The sequence below is a fragment of the Lycium ferocissimum genome, chromosome 3, assembly GCF_029784015.1.
Source record: "Lycium ferocissimum isolate CSIRO_LF1 chromosome 3, AGI_CSIRO_Lferr_CH_V1, whole genome shotgun sequence".
Classification (NCBI taxonomy): Eukaryota; Viridiplantae; Streptophyta; class Magnoliopsida; order Solanales; family Solanaceae; genus Lycium; species Lycium ferocissimum.
This window is the reverse complement of record NC_081344.1, coordinates 13,821,568-13,830,949: the sequence shown is the minus strand read 5'-3', so window position 1 is coordinate 13,830,949 and position 9,382 is coordinate 13,821,568. Positions and strand designations below refer to the sequence as shown.

The 9,382-nt window shown below is 32.9% G+C and overlaps 1 protein-coding gene and 1 non-coding gene across 2 annotated transcripts; both read left to right on the top strand.

Moving 5' to 3' along the window:
* Positions 1 to 1,757: 1,757 nt before the first annotated feature.
* On the top strand, positions 1,758 to 5,890 carry LOC132049790 (probable protein phosphatase 2C 65). The gene is made up of 5 exons (XM_059440722.1): positions 1,758 to 2,395; positions 3,254 to 3,556; positions 3,660 to 3,777; positions 4,146 to 4,369; positions 5,181 to 5,890. Exons 1-5 carry the CDS (start codon positions 2,156 to 2,158, stop codon positions 5,586 to 5,588), a joined length of 1,293 nt encoding a protein of 430 aa, XP_059296705.1. The 5' UTR covers positions 1,758 to 2,155; the 3' UTR covers positions 5,589 to 5,890.
* A 606-nt stretch (positions 5,891 to 6,496) lies between these two features.
* TRNAD-GUC (transfer RNA aspartic acid (anticodon GUC)) lies at positions 6,497 to 6,568 on the top strand. The gene has a single exon. It is a non-coding gene; the product is annotated as a tRNA-Asp (tRNA).
* Positions 6,569 to 9,382: the final 2,814 nt, after the last annotated feature.

The following is a 9,382-nucleotide window of genomic DNA, read 5'->3' as shown; positions in this document are numbered from 1 at the left end:
TATCATATGCCTTTGCAATATCAAATTTCATCACCACATTAGCAGGCTTTGTTCTTAGTCTTATATCTGATATAATTTCCTGAGTCAATAAAACATGTTCAACAATACTTCTCCCCTTTACAAACCCAGCTTGATTTAAAGTGATGATATCAGACAAACTATTAACCAATATTTCATGAATCAACCCTGAAAAAATCTTGTTCACAAAATTACTCAAACTTGTTGGTCTCATATCAGAAAAGGTATTTATGAAATCCTTTTTTGGTAATAAGACCAAATTGGTATGAGTGATGAATTTTGAAAGTTCTGCTCCACAGAAAAAAGCCTTAACCATATTGGTGATGTCTTCCCCAATAGTTTTCCAGCATGTTTGAAAAAATAGCCCTGTAAATCGATCTAGTCCACTAGCGCTTTCACCATTAAGACTGAAAACTACATGCTTAACTTCTTCAAGAGTTGGTATCTCTGTAATGCTTGTATATATTAGTTTATCATTACTTCACTCATAAAACATATTTCATTCGTGATATCCATTTCAAACTTCATTATACCTCTTTTGAACATATTCCATTCATGATACCTCTTTTGAATACAAGGATAATATCGTGGAAACAGTGTTAGTTAATATATATTAGTTTATCATTGTTTCACTCATAAAACATATTTCATTCGTGATACCTATTTCAAACTTCCTTATACCTCTTTTGAACATATTCCATCATGATACCTCTTTTGAATACAAGGACAATATCGTGGAAATAGTGTCAGTTCTTATGTTGAGAACGTTTTCTAGAAGTCCCTATATTTCAAATTACGTCGAGGTTGTCGAATTTGTAAAGATTTCTTATTTTAGTCCGTGAGTATGATCGTGCAAATAATGTTTTCTCATTACAAGTGGTTAAGGTTTAGTTAGTTCTAAAACGCTGGTAATTTAATAAATGATTTAAAAAATAGCTATTTACTCATTAGTCATTTCTTCATATATTTTATGAGCTAATTTTATCGCCCCTAATTCTTACTATGTAAGCTGAGAGAGTGACATGTTTGCATAATAGATTTGGAAACGTGCTTCATGTACTTGATTCTAACGTGACAAAAAAAGGGAAGAGTTTTTCCGTCATAGTCTAATTTTATTTATTTATTTAGTTTCATAATTTAAAAGTGGAGGAAATAATCTTTCACGATCCATTACAATTCTAATAGAAGAAAATGACACTATATACATCTCATGTATTTTATTTACCAATTTCCTATTTTACTTTTTACGAATTCCATCCGAAATGGCTTATACTAACTAAAGTTATATTTGTGACCCACAAAATCGAATCTCCCTTTTAATTGAGGAGTCTTTGGGTTGTGCAAACGTAACAAGAATCGTCCGATTATCAATTCCATTAGTTTTTATGTTATTTTATTTCTCAGCTTGCATTTTCTCAAACATTTGGAACTACAAATATGTAAAAAGGGCAAAAGTTGGTTGACTTGAATAATGTCAAGGTCTAATTTTTCTGGAATTACAAATATGTAACGAAGATAAATTAGGATACCAAGTCATAAAAATTAAGACAAGGAAACATCAGGCCGTAAAGAGGAAATAATTAGTGAAATTGAGAACTAAGCCAATGTCTTCAAAAGGACAGTCCAACGACCAAGAAATCAAATTGAAATCGTAGTACTACAACCAAATTGGTTTTAACTATGTGGGGGAAAAAAAAAAGGACAAAAGATAATCAAGGGTTGAAATGGCATGGTGTGAATAAGAGTCAAATTGACTGGTCATATTGTGTAACAAAAAAAGAGTTATGACCTTAGCATGGGTTAAGATGAGGTCTATTTTGACGCTAATAATTATATTCCCTCTATACTACATGTTCCATTTTTTCCCCACAAATCATGAATGTTATCTCATGAGACAGCATTCATGATTTGCTCATCACCTTCTTCCTCTTCTTTTTTTCTGATTTTCCTATAAGGAATCAGACATACCCCATATCCAAATTCTGTCAGAATTATTAGAAGAGGAACATAATTAACTACTAATTAAACCAGGTTTTTTTGCATAATTAATCTTGATTAATTACATGTAATAATGGCTTTGATGTCCCAAGACAAGATCTAATTGCAAGGGGGCTGAATATATAATTAAGGCAGAGAGATGGGTGCATGTTGTACCTGTCAAAGGGGGCAAAAATTGGAAGGCAAGAATCATCATCATCATAGTTATTTTGAGGAGAATAATGGGGAACAAAAAGAGGCTGAAGATGATTATCAAAGCATGGTAGGAAGAGGAGATTTTGGTGCCAATGTAAGGTTGTGTGGATTTTCTAAATTTGTATCAATGTATAGTCAACAAGGTAAAAAGGGGATCAATCAAGATGCCATGACTGTTTGGGAGGTATGCTTCTTTTCATTTTTCCAGATTATAATTAAGGTGAAAAGTTCATTTATTTTTCTCTATCATCATATATTCCATTAAAAAATAATGCCTTAGGACAGCCCGGTGCAAGAAGCATATCCCGGGTTCATGGAGGGTCCGGGGAAGGACGGCGCCTAAGGGGTTAAAATCTCTTTTATTCCCTCTTTCTCCATCATCCTATATTCCATCCAATAATGTTATCCTAATAGATGCAAATTTTCTGAACTATTTTGGTTTTGCCCTTCTAAAACATTTTTATGATAAAAATTAGTCATATCCTACAATTCAAAGCATAGTATGATGCATATTGTCATTAATATTATTATGTGCTGATCAATTAATAGTCAAGGTAGCTGCTAATGATCCCTAATTTTATTCAAATAGATATTCATTTCTTTGGTACTAATGTTCGCGTAGTTGTTCTTGCATAGTTGCATTTTAGTGGCGGAGATACTTTGGCCCAAGGGTGGTCGATTGAATCCCTTTATCAGAAAATTTCACTATTGCATGTGTCATGAAATTATCTGTATACATTGATAGTTGATTACAATTAATACAAGTCAAGTTTTTATTATAGTGGCAAAGGGGATTCAAAAAGTACATTAGGTCATGGGCTCGTCACTAAGCTCTGACATTTTAGTAGTTTTTGAATCCTCTTGCCTCCGATCCAGCCTCCACCTAGTTGATTTCATCTTGAGATCCTCATTATACTGAACTTCCATAGACGCAATGGTGTTTTGGAAAATGATATTTTCTATGTAGAGCAAAATTATGATTTATTTTGTCTGAAAATGGAGGCAGAGGATTGATAAAATTATGACACTATATCTTGTGCAGAATTTTGGTGGACAGAAAGGTATGTTCTTTTGTGGTGTCTTTGATGGACATGGACCATCCGGACACAAGGTGGCACGCTATGTTAGAGATTCGTTACCTTCCAAAATTTCATCGTCCAATGTTATCAATACAAACAATATTAGATGGGATGTCGAAAAAGATGATGAAACGGACAACCCAATCTTTGCTGCATGGAAAGATAAATTTCTTGAGTCCTTTAAAGAAATGGATGAAGAACTTGAAGGTGATGGTTCTATTGAAAGCTATTGCAGTGGTACAACTGCAGTGACTTTAGTTAAACAGGTAAAAAACATACATGAAATTGCATAAATATGTTAAACGTGATGATGGTTTCTTTTATCTTCTTCTTTATATTCTAAGGTGATGATAATTGTGGAAATTTCAGGGAGAACATTTGATAGTTGGAAATTTAGGAGATTCTCGTGCTATTATTTGCACCAGGGATGAAAAAAATGAGCTTGTTGCTCAACAACTCACAGTCGACTTGAAGCCGAACCTACCAGGTAGGTGCTTTTTTACGCTATCAGTTTATTGTAATCGGTTATAGCAGGTTGCTTACCAAATTATGCTATAACTGGTTAGCTATAGAGGCAGATCCAGGATTTGGACTTTACAGGTCCTGGATTCGGACAACAACCTTAAGTGTTAGTAATTGAGTTCTTAATTTAACTTTTGTACATATTTAGTAAATTCTTAATACATATATAGGATTTGAACCAAAACTATTGAGTTGTAGCGAACCTAAGCAATTGTTACAAGTCATCTTAACTTAATGGTGTAAAAAATCTTTACGTTGTCAAAATGTTTACATAGTTGCTTTAATTAGGTTGGCTTCATTTTTTTGATATATTGTGCAATCATTTTCATTCAGCTGAATATGAAAGAATCAAAAGTTGTGAAGGAAGAGTTATGGCAATGGAAGAAGAACCAAATATATACAGAGTGTGGATGCCTGATCAAGACTGTCCTGGCCTTGCCATGGCTAGAGCTTTCGGAGATTTTTGCTTGAAAGACTTTGGTCTCATCTCAGTTCCTGAAGTATATTACAGAAAGCTCACTGAAAAAGATGAATTCATTGTCTTAGCAACAGATGGGGTAAGCTATATCAGAATTCAAACTTCTTAAATATTCCCCTAATCCTAGTTTTGTGGCTAAATCTTGCAGAAAAAACATTGCAAGTCTTGCTTTGTATCTATATTTGTGAGGATGAGTACATGTCTTTGTGTAGCATTGTTAATCAAATCATTACAACATTGTTTGTCTAAGATGAGCTTAAATGGAGCGGCATTATCAGTGAGAGAGTTTATATAGCCATTCTCAATTTGTTTGGAATTGAGACATAGTTGTAGTTGTACATACTACATTGTTCATGTGTAGCATGCCTGAATCTAACTGTTCGCATTGGTGGAGGGACTGGATCGGAAAAGAGAGATTCTAGTTGTAAGATATCTAATGAAACCATCTTTGGTGAGATCCTAGAAAGATCTCTATATCTGGAGTTTCTTTTTGTGTATTATATGAATGATCTGATCTGCAAGGACCATGATTGAGAATTGTTTGATTGTCTTTCTCTAAGGAAGAATCAAAATAGAATCAACTTGAATTCAAGACCGCTATTCGAAATCCCAATGAAATACAGTATCCAAAATTGGAATTTGACTTCAAATTCTCGCAAGGAAGCTCCTCATAACACATTTTCGCCAATAGTACAGTAGGACTAGAGGCGGATCCATAATTTAGAGTCAGCAATTCACAATAACATTTCAAACCATTTTTGCACAATATATACATAATTTGAGTGAAAAATAGTTGATTGAGCTTGCCACTATATAAGACCTTAAGCGACTATAGACTTAATAAGGCAGCTAATGCACTTTTTTTTTTTTTTTTTTTTTTTGGTGTACAGTTGTGGGATGTTTTGAGCAACGATGAAGTGATTCGGATAGTAGCTACAGCGAGGAAGCGATCTATTGCAGCAAGACTGGTGGTGCATCATGCAGTTCGAGCCTGGAAATACAAGTACCCTTGTGCCAAGATCGATGATTGTGCTGTAGTATGCTTGTTCTTGAAACGCCAGAAGCCTCTGCTAACGAAATCATTGTCAGAAGTGACCGAACTGAGCTTAAATTACACAGAAATAGCAAGCTACACCCCCAACTCCAAGATAGATGATGGTCTTGATACACTGCTAAATTATCAACTCAAGGAAGAAAAAGATCCAAATGTTGCAACTGGACTTAATGATGACCATAAAAAGAGTTCTTCAAGGCACGCTCGTTACCTTAGCAGAAGAAAATCTGCAATGAATTTTTGAGTCCATTATAATCAACAGTAATGTGTGAAACTAAAAAAAATGTAAGCTATAAAATTAAATGAAATACTTGTATGTATTTTGATTTGTATAGTAGTCAAATAGCCTAAGGTAAAAGAGAATGGTTGGGTAGATGATGGTATATATATCTGGCAAAAGAATGATGACAAAATCAGGATTGACACTTTCGAGGGTTGAAAATGTTGTTGGTAGATAACCTAGCTGCCATTATCATGAATCATGATACAACTCGGGTCGAGGACCGGGGAAGTTTAAAAGAGGATGAAACCTAGCAGCTTCCGGTCAGGGTGGGGACAAGTTTTTGCTTTTTTGCTTCTTCACAAACTTATAATCCCTACAAATCCGACCTTGAGAGGCTAGTGCTTAGCGTTCGTTTTATACTTTTATTCCATGTTCCATTCCAGACAGGCCGCAAATATTACAATAATATAAGTGAAATAATTATTGTCAGACCAAATATTCGCCTTCTCCCCCCATTTTGTCTCGTCCTAAATAAAATTAGTGCCTTTGTTAGGCTGCGTTCGGGCCTTCATCTGCTTTTCTCCGCATTCGCAACCAATAAGCTTACATGTGTAAGAGTTTCAAACTCCAACATACTATACTGGAGTTTCTCCGTATTTTAACTAGAAGAAAGTTATCCAATTTCGCAGGTCTGGTTCCGACTTCCTCAAAATCTTATCTAGACTATGGCAGATTCAAAATTAATTTAGACAATGTATCGATGTGAGTTTTAGATTTAAAAAGATTTTAATTTCTGATATATATGTACATATCCAAAAAAAATCTAGTTGGAAATCTCGGGTTCTTTAGAATCCGCAGCTATACAGCTATTTAGTCAACATCTTTTGCTGTTTAACAAGTCCACAATTCCAACAAGTCTCAAACACCAAGTCGTTGTAGTATAGTGGTAAGTATTCTCGCCTGTCACGCGGGTGACCCGGGTTCGATCCCCGGCAACGGCGTTGTTTTTTTTTAAATCGTTTAGAGTTAGTTCTAAATTTTATTTCTGCATTAAAAAGCGTCTAAATGATCAAATGATTTAGAAACGATGGTTATAAATGTTAATCAGCGATTCCAAAAGTGGCTAATTGCCGATTTCTTCTTTTCATCCTTCCAAAAGAAGCTCGCCCATTCAGCTATACCAAAGTTTTATTTTTATATATTAGGCTGTGTTCGGTACGAAGAAAATTATTTTTCATGAAAAATGTTTTTCTAGAAAATAAGTGAGTTTCTTACCTTTTTTTGGTGCTCGATGCGTATATAAAAAATATTATCTAAAAGCATTTGAATATAATTTAGATAAAATACTATGGGAGGTGGGGGTTTGAGGGTAGGGCTGTGGCGGGGTGGGTATGGGGGCTATGGGGATGAGGGTGAAGATGAGTTGTGTTGAAGGGTGTGGATTGTGGATGATACAATCAATGTGAAATTTGTTTTCTCTACTTCCACTAGGATAATCATTTTCTTCGTTTTTAAGAAACTTGTTTTCTTAGAGAAAATATTTTTCAAAATTTTTGACCAACCGAACATGAGAAAATTGAAAAATATTTTCCTCCGTACCGGCATACCCTTAGTTCTCTCTCATTTTCTGATGGTGTCTGAAAGCACAATAAATTTAAGCTGTCAATTTTGACATATTAACAATAAAGAAAGAAAATATTGATGTAATAGTTGAAAACTTAATTTTTTTGAATAAGAAAATTACATTATATTATATTCAATAAAGTTCTAAACTCGATTTAATTCGTTCTGTAGAAATAGTTTATTGGTCTGAGATTCTCTTTTGAGTGGTTCATACTGTTCTATTATTTCTTTCCGTCATATTTTTATTAGCAAATTGGTTACTTACACCTACAATTGAAATTGAAAAAGAACATCTGGTTGGAAATGTTTGAAAAATAATGAATCTTGTCTGAATTAGGACCTAAAGGGCCTTTGGCATAGATTCTTGGCTTGGATCGAGCATTTAGAAAATTGTATATGTTCCCATTTTTGCAAAATAAGAGAATAGAAAAAAAAAATCATTTTTTGAAGAAAAAGTTGAATGAAATATTATAAACGAATTTGAACTTTTGACAGTTGTTAAAGGGTGTTAAATAATTTACGATGTTTAAATAAAAAGAGTGCCATATAAATAAGAGGGTATTTGCATATAAAAAGAAACTTTATTCCATGCTAATGTGCATTCCCTGTGATTTCCAAATCAATTAATCAAAAAGAATATTTCTCATTCTATGTGCATTAGTTCTCTCTCTCCTATAGTTTACAATAATATAGCTAACAAACTTACCGTTCTTTTGTTAAAAAGAATATTTCTCATTCTATGTGCATTAGTTCTGTCTCTCCTATAGTTTACAATAATATAGCTAACAAACTTACCGTTCTTTTCTTGGTGTTCAAGATTTTTTTTTTTTTTTAGTTGCCAACAACAAAAGCTAGAAACAAGAGAAGCATGCCTGAACATGCCACCAAAAAAAAAAATATATATATATATATATATATATATATATATATATATATATATATATATATATATATATATATATATATATACACTAGAAGTAAATTAAAAAATTAAAGAGAGACTTCAAAAGGAAAAATAAACTTAAAAGACTTTCTTAATTTTCATTGTTAAGAGATTGCAATTTTCATTAGCCAACTTGGGTAACTTTGGGTGGATACTTGAATGTTCAAAAGTACTTTGTTATGGTAGTAACGTTTTTTTTTTTTTTTACCATATGGACAAAAATATAAGGTCAAATAGTTTTCCATTTTACACATGAAAAAGAAGATAAATTTCACATAAAATACATGCCTCTCACATTAGGGTTAATGACATTTTTGGTCCCTGGATTATTAGTAAAACTTGATTTTAGTCCCTATAATGTTTGACTAATTAAACCTTCAAATAATTGAGTTGTGCACTTTTGATCTCTTTGTTTGTGAATATTCACAAATGTACTATAATTATTAATTATTCGATCCACCACTTAATTACCTCATGTGGTATGTTAAGTTTGTATTGTTACACCACATTCAACGATAATATAATCATATATGTACATAGTCAAATATACCATATTCTCTACATCGAGGGACCAAAAAAAGCACATATTTTAATTAATCTATATCATATTATATATAGTAAAAGTGGAAGCTCCTACCTTCAAAATTGGATTACCGTTTTCCCTAGCTGTAAATTAAAATGTAATAAAATATAAAACATCTAATATGATTAATATTATATAGTAATATTATCATGACATAAAGGCTCAATCACGTTCAGTAACATTAAGTTATTTCTGCATTGAATGAAATCCTAATTAAAAAATATGAGTGAATGAGAAGTTCATAAGTCACATTTTAATGCTCCACAATCACTCCTATAAACATGTGCAACTAATAAGTAATACAATATTTAAGTGTGAGTGAAAAGAAGTTGAGCAGTCCTACTTTAAGGCTCCAGAGTCACTTCTCCCTAACGTTTGCACCCCAAACATTTGTAGCTTAATTATTCACTCAATTACAAATTATCTTTTCCCCACAACCTTTTTAGATTCTTTTTTAATCTATATAAATGTCCACAATAAGATGTGTTTGTTCATTATCCTATTTCTCTTCTTTCTGCCTCAAATACACCTTTTCCAGGTATGTATTTCACTGCTATTATTTTGTTACCTTTTTTTTTCCCGCTGCTTTTGTTTTCTACTCTTTATCATGCTGCTACAGGGTAGTGGGAATTTACTTCTCTTAAGAAGCTAATCAAACGTTAGGAA

Excerpts from the sequence above, each read along its gene's own strand:
- LOC132049790 (XM_059440722.1), top strand. The coding sequence starts at position 2,156 with ATGGGTGCATGTTGTACCTGTCAAAGGGGGCAAAAATTGGAAGGCAAG. Across the intron at positions 3,557-3,659 it reads CAGTGACTTTAGTTAAACAG|GGAGAACATTTGATAGTTGG; the intron begins GTAAAAAACATA and ends TGGAAATTTCAG. Across the intron at positions 3,778-4,145 it reads CTTGAAGCCGAACCTACCAG|CTGAATATGAAAGAATCAAA; the intron begins GTAGGTGCTTTT and ends ATTTTCATTCAG.